This window comes from Bombus terrestris, chromosome 11 (assembly GCF_910591885.1).
Source record: "Bombus terrestris chromosome 11, iyBomTerr1.2, whole genome shotgun sequence".
Lineage (NCBI taxonomy): Eukaryota > Metazoa > Arthropoda > Insecta > Hymenoptera > Apidae > Bombus > Bombus terrestris.
In genome coordinates this window covers 592156-613390 of record NC_063279.1, presented here as the reverse complement: position 1 = coordinate 613390, position 21235 = coordinate 592156, and the positions used below count along the sequence as shown (strand labels likewise).

Sequence of the window (21235 nt, the reverse complement as noted above, 5' to 3'; positions counted from 1 at the left end):
GAAACTAATTCCGCGGCTCGTTTAATGGAGTCTTCCCTCGCGTGGCATAGATCGCCGCGTTGATTCTATCCGCCTCGATCTCGTTCGTTTTACGCACGCGCCACTGTCCTGTGTCTTTCTCACGCAATTCATTAGTTAATCAAAAGCGTGACTCAACGCGACGCAACCAGTTGGCCACCGTCGATTTAGTTCGCGTACTATTCTCGTAAACGCGCTCGTTTTCTGCGTGACAAGGCGGACAGCGACTCGACGTCTAGTTAAAGTGGAAATCAGGGCGTGAAAATGCAGTTTTTTTTTTTTTTTTTTTTTTTTTTTTTAGTTCTTTGTTTCCCGAGTGTGGACAACTGCTTGAATTTATAGCGACAAGTAACGCGAGATCGAACGATGGTTGGAGTATTATAGATCCAGCTTCTAGTTAGAGCTCCGTACTTTTGTAAATAATTTGGCAGCAGCGGAGAACGAGATCTATGAATCGCAGTGTCCGCTCTTTTATATATCATTTTGTATATGCTACAATGAAACAAAAATGTTGGACTATTTACTCAAGTATCAAGTTTCCATAAAATTCAATTCTTAGCAGATTCTTGGCTTGTACAGGTTGTTCTCCATAGCGGTGTATCTTATTACCTTGATCTTATCATATCTGTTTTATGTCGAGAATATGCCATAATCATAGGAGTGTGATAGATGGAAAATTAATAAATCCGGTGATAGATCGACGTGGCTCGTCGAAATCCAGTGCACGGATGACGCGATTATAGGTGATTCCAGCGTATCGCTAGTTCTGGGCTCTTGAACAGCCCCTGTCGTGATTGTTCGACCGACTCGATATTCTCAATACGATGCTGTATGGATCGTTCGTGTCGTACGGTTCTGATTAATGAGAGAACGCGAGTGTGTTCGCGCTTCGGTTGAACGTCAAAGGGAACGTGAACCCGTTGGAGGATGTTTGATCTCTTCGATTGTCCAATGATTACACTTCTATCGAAACCCTCTGTCATCTATTTCGATGATTTTATGTAATGTATAATGGTGTCACGCGTCAAACAAATATATTAAAAATTATGGGAATAACGCGTGATGAAGAGATTGTCGACGACGGATGATAAGCAGACCGCGGCTGTTCACGCCATTTATTGAAAATTTGAAGACGCAAAATAAATATAAGAATATGAAATATTCGAAGCACACTGCTATTTCTAATATTTAGTCAGCCAACTGAATTTTTATCTCGTTCCTCCGCGTGTAAATGTTCTCTATTTAACGACAAATTATTTTATTAGGCTCGAAATTAAACTTTTATTAATTTATCAATTTCTATTATTCTTAATTCGGCCGGCAGTCAACTTTGGAAGAGTAATTGATTTTTATTCATGTACGTATTTGTTTCGTTTACTCGCCTCGATACTCGCAGATTATTATCAGCCGATATAGGTTTCCGATTGATTAACTAGCTCGTCACGTTTCAAACGTACACATACAATGTCTAATGAACGTAATACGCACGAACATAAATGACGATCATAAAGCGTATATTAATATCAACTCGTTACCGGGCTGTCTTTAACGAAGTTTGTTACGGTAATAATAAAATACAATAATAAATTCTCGTGAAATTTAAGAACTTGTATATACACGAATAATATTGGGAAATATAATAGACAAGATATATTTCGATTGTCATATCGTCGGATGAATTTTTAATATCGTTGTACGGTTCTTAATCGTTGAACGACAGACACTAACGATAAACGCAAGGCCGATTATCGAAATTAACGAAAGATCGAGCTTTAGACGACCACCTGCCTGGTTCTCCTAAATCAAGGTTGGTCCTCGATTTTTTAGTTTTATAATTCGACTGACGGGATATTTGGAAAAACGATGTCGCGATGAAAAATTCGTGGCCACGTACCTGTATGAGAGTCGGACGCCGATAGGTAAACGAGGCAGCAAGTGGTTAGGAGCCGAAGGAGCCACATGACACTACACATGATTGCCCGATGCGTGGCTCCTCCCTTCCTTATCTGTTCCCGCTGCTGCGGTTCGCGTACCGCTGCCTCGACATTCCTGTCATCTGAAACACACGACCGGATATCACGATAGTTTCAACTGCATCCATGCACCAACGGGGCTTCAACTTATCTTCAAGCCGCATTCGAAGCCTTTCTGTTCGCACAGATCGATTAACTTTGCGAGCAGATTCGGTGAAACATATAATAGTTCGATCATCCTGTCTGTTAAAATCAAATTCCATGGAAACTCGAGAAATACTTGGTTGCTTTTCGTATCGTTACTAGAAGAAGTATTTATAACGCGATAATAGAAAGATACGTTAATAACTTTCGCAAATGTTTGGCAGCAAAAATCGCGTCTAAGATATCTCTTCCTCGCATTAACCACTATACGTATGTACGATCATTGTACGAGTTGCGTAATGTTTGAAGAAGATTGCTCCGCTGTGTTTAATTTTGGCGGATGTGGTTTTTCACCGGATCGATAATATTTCAGGGTTTTCGAAAACGAATTGGCGAGCAGACGATGTTCGAATGGTTGAAACGAGAGAGAAGAGTATAGGAGAGGAGAGTTTCGATGCCATGGCCATAACGTAATTAACTGGTTTTATTTTAGCGGGCGCGGAACGGCCGGTTGGCCTGCTAATATGAAAGTATCGCGGACTCCGCGGGGATTAACTTCTGAAACTTTCCCACGGGCAGCGTGCGCGGATTTTAATTAAAGTATAATTAAGCACCGTTGGACGGGGAATTCGTTGAAAGAAACAAAGAATCGACGTGGCGCCCTCTGTTCTAGTTCGTCGTTTTCCATCGTAATCTCGTAAACCAAAGAGAACACGACGAACTTTCCGGATACCCGGTGATCAGTTGTTTTAAGAACTTTAACGCGTTTAACGCGTAGTTACCCTTGATCTATCCAAACAACGGTACATATGTACACGTTCCTGATCAAATTTACTCAGAGTTCGTCTAAATTAATTTACCCGTTACGTATAAACGTGATCCGCGTGTATAAATAAAAATCATCTTGAATTTATCCTTCCTACAATTTTAATTTTAAGCACATATCCTTCTATCCTCCAATGAAACGTCTTTTTATCGCTACACCCGTGGAAATTCATTTTATCGTTGTTCAACCGGCATTGCGCTTAACGTACGACAGCGATTCCTCAAATTACGTTTCCATTCGTGGTTGTAGAAAAAATTTGGAGAAAATGTAAAAAATATCTCTTCTCGCGATCGACAACCGCCGAGTGGCCAATGTCCACGAGGATAAAACAAAAAATCCACAGACCGCACAATCACTGCTAGCGAAATCAATCCTAAACGGTGAACGTGGTGTTACGTAGCCTTCGGCTGCGAGCAACTGTACGTGTACTTTCGTTTTTCGCGTCGTTTCTCTCATCTCCCGGGCCTTCGATTCTTCGCGACAAGCTTTGCCAAGGTTCCATCGGTTTGATCGGCATGGCGTCGCTTCGAAACGAAAGATTCTAGTCACGAACGAGCTTCTTGCCTAACTATGGGCTATGTACTACGATATTTGAATAAAAGTTGCGGTTCAGTTAACACGTATTTACAGCGTTGACTCGGAAGGCTCGCGCGCGATTTTATTTGCACGCCGTTACTGGGAACCTAGGCTTTCAGCGTTGTTCCTTTCACGTCACCTACCGAACACGGATTTCTTTTATCGGCCACGCGATAGAGACGCTTTCTACCTCCGAGCATGGAGACATTTAACTTTGACGTTCGATTCGGATATCCTAATCGAATTTTCAGCCGAGTTTTCAGCCAGACTTCGCTCGTACGACGTCGTGAAGAAGATGTCGTCGAAAATCGAACGCAATCAACCAGAGTTTGTTAGATTTTATTTGGCAACGGGAAATTGTGTCAAAGTAACCATACTATCCTTTAATGTGCCAGTGTGAAATTCATCCACGTGTATTCACTCACGTTCCTAGATATTACATATATCTTTGTAAAAAAAGGATTATACGATACAATTTCTTCTCTTTTGCGCTCTTCGACCATTACCTCTTCGACCATTTTTTATTAATTCGATCGAGATTTTTAGCAAAACTTTTCCGAGCGTGGTACGAAACCTCTTGAATTCTGAAATTCAGGTTTGAAAATTCCGAGAACCAATGCTTGTGATTCTTGTTCGTTATCGAAATATAGTTTCTCCTGCAACTGTTATCTCGCACGAATAGAAAATCGATTGTCACATTTTATATATAATAGAATCAGCGAGTGTCCTAATACTTGTAAACGGATGAATAATATGTATCTACGTGTTAGCGAAGCTAGATAAATTTCAGCTGTGCTACCTCACCCTACAGAGCCGGTAGTCTTCGGGCCGCCCCAAGTAGTCGGGTTATTACCCGCTATTGCTCCATATTTCCAGGCTTAGTCGGAAAAAGTCGGATGAAAATTCGGTCGAGCTCCCGCGATATCTAACATTTAATAAAGCGTTACATTTTTTATATGTAATATAATACATATAAGCTAAAGTTTTACTCTAACTCGGAATTTGAAAATGTATGCTATATAATGTTGTAGCGCCAAGTAGATACATAGAAGAAATATCTTTCCGGAGGCTTGAACGTGGAGCAGTAATAAAAGTATGTAAACATATAAATATATCCTTTGATCGTTTTGATCGCGTCGTGTTTCCAAATTTCTATGATCCTACGATTTCTATATAATACGATGATCGAGTAATTGCTTACCTATACGATTGTGGGAATTTTATTTTAATTACGTGGAAACTAAGATTCCGTTAGAAATTTACATAATTTTATACCTTGTACGAACGATGAATCAACATAATCGTATTTAAATGTCTTTTTTGATGTTGATGAAAATTTAGAGTTCGGACCAACTATAAGCGTGAAACTGTTCTATTATCGACTGTTATTTCGAATATTTCATAGATTGAAAGGTTCGACTCTTGGTCAGATATACGTTCGATGTAAAACGTTCTCGTGACAACATACTAACGGAAGGCTCCATTAATTCCCGGGAAAGATATTTTCGTTTCGCGTGGAAACGACGCGAAGTCCGGAACCAACGTACCGTCGAAATTTATTTGTCCGTAGAATTAATCCGTCTTTCTTTCTCCCTCTTTCTCAACTACTCGACGATTTCTAGCCCTGATCCCCGCCAAGAACGCTCACACACTCGAACCATGCTTCGTATATTATTCTACACACACGCGCTCGCTTATCTAGCCACCTATATCGTTAATTTTGTCCTCTTTCCAGCAGCTACTTCCGTCCTATCAAGTTCGGCAGTTTTTCATGGTTTCGTAGGACTTTCCTCGAGGGAGAAGCGCGCGTTCGGAATTCTAATTCAACGTTTCTAATACCACCATGGTATGGGTGCAAACCATCTTGAAATCGGTTGGAAGATGAACAGGAACCGTGTATCGACTCTTTGATAAATTAACCTCGAAAGTCTATGAAAGTCGGGGGGGGGGGGGAACGTTGTCGTTTAAACGCGAGGGCTGGATAACGTATAAGCGATGCGTTGCCATAAGCATGAATCGCTGATATCACGGGGATAAAGGTACACGAGTTCTCGTTTAAGACGCTGCAATCGCTGACTATACGTGGCCATAAAGGAAACAAATTCTCCGCGTTTCGCCGACAGAACGGATCAACAGCCTTGCGAGTGTTTCTCCTCGTGCGTTTGAGGCTGATAATTAATACGATAGAATAACACGAATGTAGTAATTTTATGATCAATATTCGGTCGTCAAGAGACAAACGATTTACTTTCTCAAGTTCGATTCATCGCAATTCGAAGGTGAATTTAAATAGTATCGATAAACGTTTTACTTGGTTATTTCTAAAATTTATTACCTAGATCAGATCTTCTATCCTTCTTCGTAACTTTCCTTTTTTCCCCATTCACCTTACAAACTCTTCCACTGCAACCAGTTGGCTTTTCAAATTTCCATTGATTTTCAACTATGTAAAAATCAGCCCGCCATATTCACTTTTCAGAAACGTTATAACCTGCCGAATCGTCGATCGAAAGTAATACGGATCGCCCGCGAAACGAGAGTATTCACCGCGCACGAGTAAAAGTCTGCCTTTATTAAAGTCTCGTTTAGCGATGGAACAGCGGCAAAAGGGCTAGCTAGAATCGTTGCGAGAAATCAAAATTACTCGAACGACGGCCAGTTAACGACAACCGTATCGATATTGTAAATTTCGTTTCGACGCGGACTTCGAAATCAACTTTGTTCGATTTCCTTGCCTTCCATTTCATCGCTCGCTGGGGTTTCATTTTCGAAAGCACGATTTCCACGTTCATCGTTTTCGCGTTTCGATCGCTAATCTCCGATCCAATTTGTCCGCTTTAACATCGTTTAACTTCTATACACGTGCGTGAACCGCTAATTATTTAGCCGGATTTCATCGTTCAATTAACTGTGAGTTCTCTTCAATCGGAAAATTCGCATCGATCTCGTCTCGTTCGATGATCGCATATCCCACTTTTGTTCGACAAATTTTTTAATATTCCAGTTTGTTTCATTTCGGACAGTTTTACTTTCCATCGTACCGTTCGTCTCCGTTTTCTTTTTTTTTCTTTTTCCTATTGGACGTTCAACGTACTATTTCGAGACGTTTTTATCGTTTTTATTAACTCGCTAATTTTTTATTCGTTTTTATCGGCCAGGTTAAGTATTTACGTTATCGTGGGAGTTTTTCGATTGTTTCGTCTTTGGTACGGTACAAGTGTCGCAACGATTAATTGTATAACGTATTTAACTAAGTTCTGTTTTTGTTTGAAAGTTGTATGGTCATTATTCACGACTGTCTTTTAGCGGAGAACGTATAGAAAGTCAGAGTTGAAAAGCACCGTTTTCACCAGCAGCAGAATATTCGAACGAATGCGTTAATTGTTCGTTTCTCTTTTCTTTTGCTGTCGAATAATGCCACGAAACGTTGCCTACGTTAGGCTGAAAATTCTACATAAATAGAATTTTGTCCCCCATACGTATGAAATTTGACGCGAGTGATTCGTTTAGCTCGATTATACGGATTCGACTAAAAAGTTATACCAGAGTAAGCGAAGAACTTTTCTCTTTGTTCTCTTTGCCTTGAGTAAATTTTAACCAAACCAAACCCAATTCCCAATATACCGATTTAATTCACTTACGACTGATTTCTACTGATTCCAAACTTCGTACAAACAAAATAATTCGATCTTCTCTTACCATTACGTTCTAGCTTGTCCATTATCGTTAACAAACCATTCCCTTGATTATTCCGTTTTCTTTCTTCTTACCATATTGTCTCATATTTTACTAATGATTAACCGCCATACAGAGCATGTCCAGTTAATTCAACAGTTTGGCGCACCGACCGAAACTGCATGCATCGACGTGTTATCAACTTTGTGAAATAATTACACAACTATCTGAAAGGGGGAGTATAAACTCGGTAAGCAAGTTTAAACGAACCTGGCAGATTGACACGTACCTTTAAAATAAACATCCAGCGAATATTCACCGCGTCTAGCTTATGGTGCTTTACGCGATAAAGAAACCCTGTCTGACACACATGCGGATAAATAGAACGCCGAAGAAAAATGCATTTTCGTAAATAAAAAAGAAAGATTGTAGTATAAAAAATGTTGTTACACGAAAATTTGAAACGATGTATTAGAAAATTGAAATTTACCATTTAATTTCGAATTATCGATCTTTTCAACGCGTCGATATTACAAATTTTTCGGAAAAGAAAGAACGAAGGAATTTTTGTCTTTTTCTTCGCAATTTGTATCGTCATTTATTAAGCGGCCCTTTTAGCAGGTTCTTTTATTTAATCTCTCGAACGAAGTAGTTTCTGAAGGCACGAATATTAGTTCGTCGGTGATCTAACTTTGATATTCAAAAGATTACGGTCGAGAGAAGTTAAGTTACCGAAGATGGTACGAAATATAGCACGAGCTCGTTAGTTAATAACGTACTTTACTTTATGGTAAAACTTTGCACTTACAAACGAAATTAACCTACGTGAAACCACTTTTAATCAACGGATGTTTCCTTATTTGTTGATCTTCCTCGTTATTTAGGTCTCTGATCAATCAATTATTTTGTTCGACGATTTCGTTTGCTTTTAATCGTCTACGTACTCGCGCATAAGGCACATATCGTACTTCCATAAATCCATTTATCGCGAGTATTAGTTTGTCCCAAAAGTCTCTTTCGGTTTACAAGGAAACAATAAATTAAAATTATTTTTCTCTATTTTTCGATTTATGGACTAAATCGGTGTACCGTTTATATCGTATTTTCGCTTCGCACGTGACCCATTTACGGGACAAAGTGGCTAACTTTACTTTCCGAAATTGTCGAATTGTTCTATTTCCTCCTGGATCGACGCTTATCTTATATAATTTCATCGATTTTCTCTATTTTTTTGTTTCGCGGAGTTAACCGATTGGACAAACGAGCGACGCGCATGATAATCTTTCGGATATAACGGTGTAGATACATAGCGTTACCAAGCAGGATTTTACTTCATCTACGAAACCCGATCGTTCCAAGTAGTCATAATCCTATAGCCACGTACGATCATTCGGCAACTATCTACTTAACTACGACGACGAGATGAATAAAAGCAGAAGAACAAAATTTTGGCTTGAAATTGATGCTGCAATTTCGTCGTAACCTTAATTAAACGTTGGCCGATTCCTCGTACAGTAACTGGTTCTTCGACGGGATCGGTTAAATCGCCAACGTCAGTGCGGTTAAGCACCAGGAAAATGGCGAAGGGAAGAAAGTTGGCCAAGAAGTAAGTACCTGCCAGTGAAAAAGGAGGAAAGAACGTCGGAAGATTGCAGGAACTGTGGAGAGGCGAAGAAAAATGAAGCAAAGAAGGAGGAAGAACGGAGGCAAAACAGAAGCTCATAGAGCAAGAGAAGGAACGCTCGCGGCTCGAAAAGATAAAGCTGCATGGAACTTTTTAACCCTAACTGGGCGAGCCAGAGGACTTACGGCGAAAGATGAACTTGGATAAGTTTAATACCGATGCTACAGGGTTACTTCTATCGCGGTGGAAACGACGGGGGACTGGTTTACGGTGGGATTCGCCCACAGTAGCGAATTGTTCTTAACGAGTCTTGCATAACGATGCTCAAGTTCGTTCTGCTCGCGTGTTGATGCGCTTATTGTTCCCCTTCCTATTGTTTCTTTTCCGTTTGGTTCGATGGAAGATAACGGTTTAAGGAGGAAGCGTTCGATCGGAGAATCGTTGTAATTATTGCTTTGTATATACGCATCCGATATTCGACTTTCCTACTTAAATAAAATAACAATATTCGGGGGATATTTTATGTCAGAGACGAATTGACTTTTCGTCGATAACGCTACGAATAGAGTCGCGTATGTATCCACTTTCGGTGAATTACGAGACACACAGCATAAATTACCGACCGTGCAAGATACATCGAACGATGTAAGTGATAAAAAGAAATACAAGAATTTTAATAATCGTATAAATAAAGATCAATTTGTTCTCGCGTACTTCATATATAATACGATAAAATTACCAAGACGAACAGAATGATAGGATAATTTTAGATATTGACATTTACGTTCTCGCGAAATTAATGTTTCTCCAAAGTATGATATAAGCCAGCTAGCTTATACAAGATAGATCATTTATCTATAGCAGGAGATAATTTATGACAGCTTTAAGCGATGGCACGATGAAAAATAAAGTATTTTTGATTCGAAATCGAGTAGATTGCGTTTGAGATAAACTCGTATCCAGCCGTCCAGTTCAATAACGATACATGCTTGCTTTCGTCCATTACACGATCTCAAGTGTGTTCAAGAGGAGCCATGATTTATGAATCGCGACCATATTTTCTATCGATTTATAGACAAGTTCCGGCTATTAATTCGGAACGAAATATATAGAATTTTAATTTCGAAAGATCGAACAGAAACATACGACTTTCCAACTTTATGGCATACAGAATATATAAACATACGTATAGGTAGAAAAATCTATCGTCTTTGTCCTAGAACGTGATCAAGAATTTTAGTTAACGGGCATCAAACTTTATGCATATGAAAGACAAGTAGCGAGAGAAAGTCGAACTGGGAAATATAGTTTCTTGCTGCAAACGATGGCCGATACTAGAATTATGGCAAAGAAACTTGTAACTGACACGAACAAAAATTATCGACTTGTTTCTTAAATTCTACTTTAATTAAATACAACTTTTTCTTTTTGTCCTTTTTGTACGTGTGCTTTAGGTACCAAGTAGTATCCTTCGCGAACGTAAGTACGCGATTTAAAGGTAGATTAGTAGAAGAGGTTGTTCTGCTTCTCGAGTTGTCTTACCGCCTACCGAGATTCCTCTACGAGATTCGTCAATCTCACTGAAACGAGCGCCTTTTAGGCTTTAGGCGAAAAGGATAATGCAAAGGATGGAGGTAGACGCACTTAACGTTCGCTCGTAAAAACGCCTAACCGAAATCAATCGCGTTACGGGTTGCCGCAAAACATTATAATAAAACGCTATTGCGTATCTTATTAATATCAACGTCAATATTTTGCTAGAGTTATGTTACGGAGCTATTTGTTAGCGATCTCGATACGCGCGAGCAAGAAAATCGAAGCGTTGCCTTTTGTCAAGAAAATTTGTAACTTATTATTGATTTAAAAGATCTATCGATCGATCCACTTCAAAATGAATCGCGCGCGTAGTTGATAATACAGAACATTTTGCAGAGAAGAAAGGAAACATATTTCGTTTGGCGGTTTTAGCATCTCCAAATATATCCATACTTTGTCAGAATGTTTAATCGGCGATATAGGCCATTCGTTATTTTAACCATCGATCGATTTAATCTGGAAGGTATACGCGAGAGTGGATGAGAACACGCAACTCCAGCAAAGTAACACCATTATGTCAGTGGTAGGTAATACTCGATGAAGAGAGAGTTTTACGTTTTCTAACAGATTTTTGTGTTCGGCTAAAGGCAGCCGAGTCAAAAGAATTTCTCGATGATTAATAGCCTTTCTTAAAACGCCTACTCTATCGTTCTCTATAATTAGGTTGCCCCTGTCTAATCTCTGTGCGATGATTCATATCTCGAGAGTAACGTAATTAACGTTGCTCGATAACTTTTTCCAATATTTTTTACGTCTGTAATCTTGTTGGATTTTCAATCTCATCGTAGTCCTATCATAATTTTAATAACATTTAGTTTCATAAACCTATTACTATATGGGTATATGGTAGAAGTTAAATTGCTTTCTCTATTGAATTTTATGATAAATGTTCTACGATATTTGTTTGACAAGTTATAAAGTACCTCGTGATACTAATTGGTAAAAGAAGGCTAACCTGTAAAGAGGCAGTTTTTCTATCAATCAAGATCTGAAATATATTGGCAAGTGCACGAAGCAGCTTAAATATTTTTGAAATAACTTTGAAAAAAGAAAAATAGAAATGACACATTATTAACATAAAAATGCCACGTAGTACATCTCTGCTATGACTAATTTGAGACTGCTTCGCTCGAGTATAAAATGTATAGGTAATACGAAGGTAATTATCCTCGAAAGCAGGGGCACAAATTTCCGTAAATGTTAACAAGATTATTAACGATTTACCGAATTATGTGGAAAATTCAATTTTCCAAAGCAGTTCGTTATAACGGTGCTGCGAGTAAATTACTCCGATAGATCGAATAAATTATTGCCAAAAATACAACAAAATAATATAATATATCCTAAGATTTAAAGCGATTAAAGCATTAAATATTTCTTCGACTAACGACGGACTCGAGATACGGAGATTAAAAAGAGGAGATAAAACTAAACGTATCGATGATAGTAGGAAAACCATAGCGATGAAACAACAATTTTATGCGAATATTAGGAAGGCGTAATTTGCACTGTGCAGGGAAAACGAAATTAGCGATACTAATATAGAAGGTACGAGAGGCCACTAAAGCATCGCTTCGAGCTATTTTCCATCGATTGAACTCCGAATAGACTTTTAATCTCGGCCAATTCGACGGAATCGCCTCAAGTTCACGCAGCAGTAGCAGCAGCAACGCGATTTTAGATTCGATTCGATTCTGACATACAGAGAGGTCTTACGACACTCGACGGATACATAAACGTTGCCGATCTCTACTTCTCTGTTAAATGTAGGTTATCGCGTTCCGGATACGAACATCTTGAATTCGAGCCATTCCGTCCATTATACGCGGCTCAATTGCTGTTCCGATTCTCGTAAATCCTCGATTCTAATTCGCCTACCGGTGCTATCTCCACCGTATCGCCGTTTTTCACGTCTTTCTCTTAAATTTGAGATTGTTAAGCACGACGTGTCTCTTTATTTCTACTTTTACAGTTCATAGAATATTCAGGAAGCCGTTTTATTCCTTAATCCGAATATCAAATTTAATATATAGCGGAAGAAATTTCAATTTATTTCATCGAAGTTTCATCCTAGAACTTATTCATTATACGAATGAAAGTTTCTATTGTATTTAAGTTCTTTTATCTTACTTAATACCCTTGCTAAATATATACGAGTTCAACGTATATTTCCATGGATTTCAGTATAGTCTGGAGATATGAAAATGCAATTAATTCTATTACCGTAAACGAGCGTTGCAAAATTATCGAGAATGCGTCTCGAATTAATAAAGAGTCTCGTTGAACGCGAATTCGTAAACCACTTGCTTTTACGATCCAATCACTTTCACTAATACCACGATTTACACGCGAAACGGCTTTCGAACGAATACAGCTACCGCAATAAATGTGAAAAAGGTCTTGTCGATTACTTCGTCTAATTTCCTCCCTATTTACGTTTACTCCTGCTGGTTGTTGATGCAAATCATTTTGAGAATTAGCCACGAGGTACTGCTTCGATTAAATCAAGTTCTTCGAAACTTTAGAGCTTTTCGATCTGTAGGATATACGGCCCGCTTAGAAATTATGCAAAACCTATTATGAAATCTACATACATATATGTATATGCGGTCAACATCGTCAGGGAAATTAAGCCAGAACTAGAGATACAGAGAAAAATTAGCTCGTTAAACTCATCCCTTAGAAACATAACTACGCATACGTATTCAGGATATAGTGATAATAAATAATTCAGCATTCGTAATCGAATAATAATACAGTTGTGAAAATAATAAGCTAGAATTGAAAATACAGATAAAATCTGTTAAAGAGTCTCCATAGAAAATCAGATACGTGGCTGTACGTATATGCGTAGGTACCTAGATCGTGATATTTCCCAGCCAGTCTTACCCACTTCACTCTCTTTCTCAAAAGCATGAAATTCCACTTGGAAAATTTATTACGATGGTTCGTAGATGTGGCGGACGTACACGGCGCGAGCAGTTTCTCCGGTCGGTTTTCTCGCGACGATATCAGCGGATCGCAAAAACGGAACGCGATAAACGTTACATTTTTTTTTTCTCCTAGACGGAACTGTTACGGCTCGGGCGAGATTATGACGTGAAACCGACCGGTTGCTCGTTTTACCGTAGTCTCTGCTACGTCGCGATCGGTCGCATCGCGTTGCTACGTCGAATGCAGCGCGTTAAAACATGTTAGGAGACAGCACACTGCCAGCGGGCCAGTCACCGCTTAAAAAGAATCAATTTACGCGTCGAATTGCCGACCGAGCGAAAAGTTTCTTTAAAATGGAAACGTTAAAGATTCCACTCGCTATTTATCTCTTTTCCACTCGGTGGCGACAAAGTCGCGTTTAATTTCTACCTAGCGAATGATATACGCCTGGCAAGGCCGGAAATCGAAGAGTACGATTAGCTTGGTGCGTTGTTCGAGTCGCATAAAGCCATCGTTGAAAGGATAATCGAAATTAATTGGTCGCAATGTGTCCACCAGACACGCGGCTATAGGGTTTTCTTTACGAGCTTTATCGATCATCGTGGTTGATTTATAAACGGAAAGAATACAGAGACAGCGGTGATTTTGGTTTGCGCGCGAGTTATTGGACCGTACTCGCGTTTCGTCGCGTTCTATATGTTTGTTGCTTTTGTCCCAATTTCGTTCTATTCAATTTTCTTCTAATCGATGTTTCTGCGAGCGGTTCCGATGTTTCTTGCGTAAGCGTAACGTAGCACGATGGCCATTACGGTGGATGGCGCGTTAAATAATTAAAAGATATGCGCTGCAGCGAACAAAACGTTCGAGTTATTTTCTGCGTCGAAGAACTAAAATGGAAAATTAGAGTACGAACAGCGATTGTTAGTTAAACGATCGCAGTGGTAATTCCAGTAACGTAATTTTGGAACGTTAATCGTACCTAACGTGAATAAATTCTGCCTGTCCTTTTCATAGCGATATACAACTTGGTTAATAAATAAACGATGCGTAATATCGAAGCAAGAAGCAGAGAGATACGTTTCGCAACGTTTAGCATTTCGTTGCATCTTTAATGCCAACGGCAGAATTTCCGGAATTATTCTGACTAGAATTGAATATTCATAATTATAATTCTATATAAAACAGGATACATGCATATATAGGCGATAAGAACCGTTAGACGTAAATAGAAGGAAATGCAAATGCAAATAGCAGCAATCGGAAAGCAGGAGGAACCGGCTGTTTCGACAGATTACACGTATATAACATCTGTTTATTCGTAATTTATTTCTAGCAATTTATAACTTGTCAAGTTTTACAGATTAGCAAGCACGATATCGATCGTTTTTTATTTATAGCTCGTTACTCGCGGCAAATTTTTCTGTAGCTCATCGTTTCGATATAGCAAAGGACCCCTTAATCTTTTCCTGCGATCCTCCCTCCCCATTGCGCGAGAAGACATTTCGGAAAGTAATAGCGAGGATAAAATGAATACCGCTATTTCTCTGCCTTTCAGCTACCCTTCCAACGACATTGTTGCCATTTCTATAGGCTTGAATTTCGGTGAATACTGCTTTGAAAAACATAACGCCTTATGTTTTTCTTATCACCCCATAAAATTTACTCGATCGAAATGCATAAAATCCTATACGTTTGCTTCGAAACAAAGATGTATTTGTCTTTTTTTTTTAAATTCGATTTTTATCTTTTGCATATTTTTTTTATTTAAACAGATTTATCAAACTATCTCTTCTTCGGATTTCCGTGTAATTTCCTTCGACGTGGATGTTCTTGAATTACCTTTGTTATAAATGAATTATCATTCTTTTTCCATGGTACAGTTACTTGCGCGTAATGCTTCCGCGATGTGTAATTAAATTTCGCATGAAAAGTTACGTTTAATTTGATTCTCGATATCTTAGCAACGAAGCAGATTTTCTTCCTTCCACGAGATACTTTTCTACGGGTCAGACTTTTACTGAAATTAAAAAGACGTTTATTTCAAAAACATTATCCGTGGTATTAGAAGAATTTACTATAAACGAATAAATGATATATTTTATAATATGTACTCCAAGACTATACTTCTCTTCGGACGCAAAGATTATCGATCGATTTTTGTCGAGAAACAGGGACCGCGTTGTAAAATATCGATCATGGCTTTTACGGCTTGTTTCGATGCTTTCGTTGATGCAGAAAATTGGATGTCAAAAACGCGATACTTGGTTAAAGGATAGAAACTATTTTTCAAAACTAACGCATAAACAATTATTTTCAGAAAAAGATAACTTTTTCCTTAATCTTTCTATTCTGTATACATATTTTTGTCGAAACGTTAACCAACAAATTTTTACTTAAATATTTCGAAATGGAATAACACGTCATAAATTACTGCAATTACGCACCATGTGGTTCGATCATTGTTCAGATAAGAATATACGATATTCGTACGTAATTACTAGAGTTAATTCTAAAATAATTTGTTTTCTGAAACTATGCGAATTCGATGAAACTAACGACGGATTTAGTTTATTAGTCGCATGTTCGTACTGTCGTTTAATATCGTGCATAATTCATTCTGAGAAGTTAAGACGTACCGTGGTTAAGACGGTACTTTAATTACAAAATTTAATTAATTAATTAAAGTTTCGAGTGCCGTTGCACGTGAAAACATGGAACTTCGCTTCATCTACGTTTGGGTCAAGAGACTTATTTAAATTATTTGTAAGTTTATAGGCAAATATGAAATTTTTAAGAGTCCTCGATTTTCGTACAAATTACTTCTTTATTTTTATCGTCGTAATATTTCGTCTAGAATCATTTACACGTGTGTGGACTACAAATTAAGAGTCGATAGTGTCGCCGTGGGGAGGAGCCAGGTTCCAAGCGACAGATTCTCCTTTTTCCACAGTCTTCCTATAATCAGCGAGGACACGGTTTACAGTCAGGAGAACCGGCGCGAATTCTTTTTTCAGTCATTTCGTTCAAATTGGAATTTCAAAGGCCGATGTTTAACAGATAAGACTTAGAGTAACGACGAGACAAGGAACGACGGAGCAAGAAGAAGAGAGCAGGTGATTTTAAACGTATTCCGAGGTTATGCTGTCCTAGTGGAGAGGTCAGAAGTCGGTGAAACGGTAGTTCGCGGAGCTGCTTAGCATTTAAATATCGTCAACGGAGTTCGCGTTCCCTCGGTATTCATCCCGAAACAAGAAACCGCAAACGGCTGAGGTATCTTTACGAAATTAAACCGCCTCTCTTCTCCGCCCATGTCTTTTTCCTCCGTCATGAGTGTTTCGTTCTCCAACGCTCGAGTAACTTTTACTCCAATAGTTTCCCACTGGTAATTATTGAAATTATTGCAATGAATTTTCTAACGTTTCTGACAACGTCATCCTGTCTGCGTCGTCTCGTTGATTTTCATTTCGATCGAATTTAAATAGCGAGCAACCACGAACAATTTGGAATATCGAACGAGAGACGACGCACTTGCGTCGTATTAAACGCGTACGTTTCGCCATTTGATTTTTCTTGAATTATTAAGAATCAATGAAATCGTTTACTAGAAAATTCAGTTTAGTTTCATACCTTTCCCTTTTCCCTTTTCCCTTTTCCCCTCTTCCGCCACTAGGAATTTCTCATTTTCCAGAGATGCATTTCATACGGAGCGCCGTATATGCATGCGAACTGCATGGCATAAAACTGCAGAGATGCGCATCTACCTATATTAAGTGAACGGTTCGTGACGAGCAATTTTTCCGTAAGAATAAATAGAGAAAAAGAGGAAACCCGAAGAAGACGAAGAGGAAGAAAGTTTTTTCCGCAAAACGATCGTCCTTTGTCGGAATCGAACGAATTGAACGAATTAACACAGTGTTCAACTTGTTCGAAACACGAGAGAGAAATTTTCAAATTCTTCCAGTCTTCCAGTTGATAATTTTTCGATGAAAGAAAATAGAAAGAAGGAAATTCGCGTCCTTCGACGTTTCGCTTTTCATCTTGATATCGAGCGTCGTTCCTTCGTCTGGCTGTGCAAGTAATTGAAATTATTACGATTAAGCCGCACGTCGCTCTTTCGTAGTTTAATCTTCTGACGAGTACGGTAAGCATGGCGGTAAATTACGCGTCCTTCGATCGCGTCGGTTCGTTCGAACGAGCCAGAAGCGAGCAAGCTTCCTTCCTTCCGCATCGAGGCTCAACTTCTCTCTTTTCGGGAAAAGTTGAAGCAACAGGAAGCTGCAAGTTTCTTCGAGCATCGATCGGAAGTCAACGGCGGAAGGGAGCAGGACCTCGTTAAAAAGAACTGGCCGGTTTTCGTTCCATCTTTGTTGCATCTTGTTTCCTGACGAGCAACAACGAAACCGACCAAGTCGCGCGAAACCGACAAACCACAATTTCAGGCAACAGGAAATAGAACTTACGCGAGATTCGCGGTGCTCGGTTTCGACTCTACACGCAACTTATATAACGATTTATAAGATGGATGGGATAAGTTATTCAAATATCTTGGAACAACTGTTGCATTCCACCTTGTGACTGTTTATGGGAATGGATACGGTGTTTGTTTCGGCATCAAGTTGCGCATCACGTTATACGTATAAATATCATCGTCGGCGACGGTATAAATTTCACGAGAGCATTTACGCTGACTCTTTCTTGCGAATATAAGTACTGCGAAAGATTTTGAAATTTCATTGGCAGTGTAACTAGACACGATTGTCACGATTATATCGATCGATAAAGTTCAACGGTTGGAAAATATGGGAAATCTGAACATCGGATTATCGAAGAAATATCTTGCGCGTAGTACGAATATGTTATTATCGATTATCCAAATCGAACAATGTAGAAATAACGCTTCGAACGTCCAAACTGAAATTACTCGGACACTTTGAAAAATATTATCCGCGGGCTAACTCTGGAGGAAGTGCTAGTTCGGAGAGTTGGAAAATATCAACCAGGCGCTAGAATTCAACGGGATTTTCCTCGCGAATAAGTAACTACCGATTCCGAGTACGCGCAACGTTCTCGAAGACGGCGAAACGATCTTGTATATCGTAAATCCGGTTTAACTCGATGCTCCTGACGTCGAGTACTCGTACTACGTTGCACCGTTTAAAAGCAACTGTGTAAAAGATGCAGAGATCGCTTCCAGCGATGTGCTTACGATAGACACGAAATCTTACGCTTAATTACCTTGCCTTTGTGAGTTTTCTGTATGCGCATTTTTGCGTGTACTTTTTGAACTTTAATTAAACGTCATTCAAAGCCAGATAATTTTTATGGAGATAATTTTCATTTCTTTCTATGTTGTCGCGTTACACGTAAAACGCTATGGGATCGTTGATACTGAAATATCGAATTCTAATAATATTTTACCGAATACCAAATTTATTTTTAATCCTTTTATCTCGTCGAAATTGTTTATCAACGTCGGAATTAATTTTACAAATACGGTAGACGAAAAATATGCGAATATTAAAAATTTCGATGTAGGCAAACATAAATTTTCATACTTTTTAATCGCTAGGAAATTCTTCGATAGGAATTCGTTATATTCGTAACGCATTTTACATTCATTTATATTTCTTTCTCCTTTGTTCGGAAATATTCTGCAACTTTGTACTTTTGTTACACGAGCATGGGTCGTTCTCTGTGTAGCTAAATCGCATGCGACATCCGTTTTTCCATTCCACAAATCGCTTCGTAATTGTTTCTCTTCATTTTTATTCAATTTTATTCTTATTCCTCTTTCTTTTCGTTAAAGTCTTCGCGCAGCACGATATTCGTTAAAACAAAGAATTATCTGCTGCTGTTTAATTTCTGCCTCCCTTTTTTCTTTCTTTCTTTCGTTCACCCTTTCTTATGAATAATTTTATTTTTTCAACATACTTCTTTATTTACCACATTGTTTAGCATACATTCTCCGTTGCATAATGAAATTTGCATCTATTATAATTTTCGCAGATTACCGGATTTATAAATTTGCATAACACTGTATGTACCGTTATGTACACGAAAATTTCATCGTGTACAGATTATGTAGGTACGTAGAAGCGAGTAAAATCGACAGATTTATTTCAAGCAAGTGCGTCCGCTACTAAAACTTTATTTACGATGATAATGATTTGTTACGTTAACGAAGTATCGTACTGTCAAACATTCGTATACTTTGGCATATTTATCTACGGCAAATTGTCGTAGTATTTTGAAATATTGAAATTAATTTTATCGTAATCATCAATAAGGACTGCGGGATACGAAGTTTCGACTCCGATCAATAATAGACTGCAGTGGGAATATACAAACAAAAACGATCGCCGAATGTAAATTCGCAGTGATTTGTCGAAAAGCGACATTTATGCGACGACAGATATATTCCTATAGTATATGAAGATCACAGGTATAAAACTCGATAAACACATTTTTCTTCACCTTCTCGTTTTGACCTCACTTTAAGATCAAAGAGCAGAATTTTAAGTTATCCGAAAATAGCTGATTAGTTGACGACTTTTTACGAATGCCTAGGATATAATTATTAAACACGTTGACCGGAGCAATGGCCGTCGGTGACCACTAACTCTGAATTACTAAATTTTTGTAGAATGAACGAAATAAGATAAATTTCATGGATCGAAAAATGTTCGACGATGTTGATCATTTGGATAACATTGTCGGGGAAAACAGTGCGTAAATACGATATAACATTTGGCAAAAAATAAATATTATGATGTAATGTCAATCTCTCTGTAGCGTCGATCTGTTGCGGCTGCCTGAGTAGAACATATAAAATTTCTATAACGTTCAACGCGGTTAAGGCAAACGATATTTCAGTAGATCCGATATTGCGATACTTATAAATTTTTTGAAGGGGATTTTAGAAGCAAATATAAACAATGTTTTTCAATTTAGCGAATCTTAAAACTACTTTTCTGTAAGAAATAGCAAGGCTGACTTATGACGATGTTTGCCCGTGGTCTTTGCATATGGAATCGATATATTCGTGTTTAGCGGTCGATCGAATCAACGACTGGAAACGAGCTTCGATCGGTGTCTGGTACGTTTGACGAAAACTACAGCTCGTTGTACGCGTAAAAATAAGGAGCGCATCGACGAAAGAAAGGAAAAAGGGGAAAGAAGAAAGGAGAAAGGGGAAAGGAGACCGAGAATGGATGATATATGACGCGACGCGTTGAGCGAGGTTGCATCACGGAATCGAAGAAACGTCTGAAACGAAGATAGATCTCGATTAGAAGCGTCGTACGGTTAGCTGCGGGATGCTCGTTACGATCTTCAAAGGAGCATAATAAACTCGAACGGTTCGCTGTAATTACGCCCGTTGGGCAAGGGCCGGTTATCGAGACCGCATAGCTGGATTTTAAATAGCTGATCCGACGAACCTCAAAGCATTCCAAAGGAGAAACGCGTGAACCACCACCGAACCACGATAATGACGCCAATGCTTGAAAAGCTGCAATTAGTATTCGCCTGTTCACCGATCGACGTGTTCGCGTAATTCGCCATAGAAAATGGTGGCGTGATCCATCAGCCCGTTAGCCCGCGTTAGACCTATTCTCGCTTCAACTACGACTAGTATATTCCACGTATATTTATTCGCTCTTTGGCATTTTCTTATCGATGATTCATTTTTCCTCTCGGACTTTTATCCAACAGAATGTAGCGAAATAATATCGTTACGAGTATTTGTACACCACTGCATTTATTATCTATTTCATTTATATACTGATTAATTAGTATCCGTATGCAGACAACGAGGATCGCTACCGTTTTATAGGATCGTTCGCCAATCGCTCGATATACCATGTATGT

General features: G+C 38.7%; 1 protein-coding gene across 6 annotated transcripts in view; it reads right to left on the bottom strand.

The window, feature by feature from the left end:
- Positions 1-21235, bottom strand: part of LOC100647470 (zwei Ig domain protein zig-8) — a 237816-nt gene that overhangs the window by 41984 nt on the left and 174597 nt on the right. For all 6 annotated transcript variants that reach the window (XR_007225865.1, XM_003398723.4, XM_048410576.1 and 3 more), the window contains one exon: positions 1913-2074. Coding sequence is in view for 5 of the 6 variants with exons in the window: in XM_003398723.4 (XP_003398771.1) it covers positions 1913-1991 (79 nt within the window). In the remaining variant the exon portion in view is untranslated. The remainder of the gene's footprint in view (positions 1-1912; positions 2075-21235) is intronic.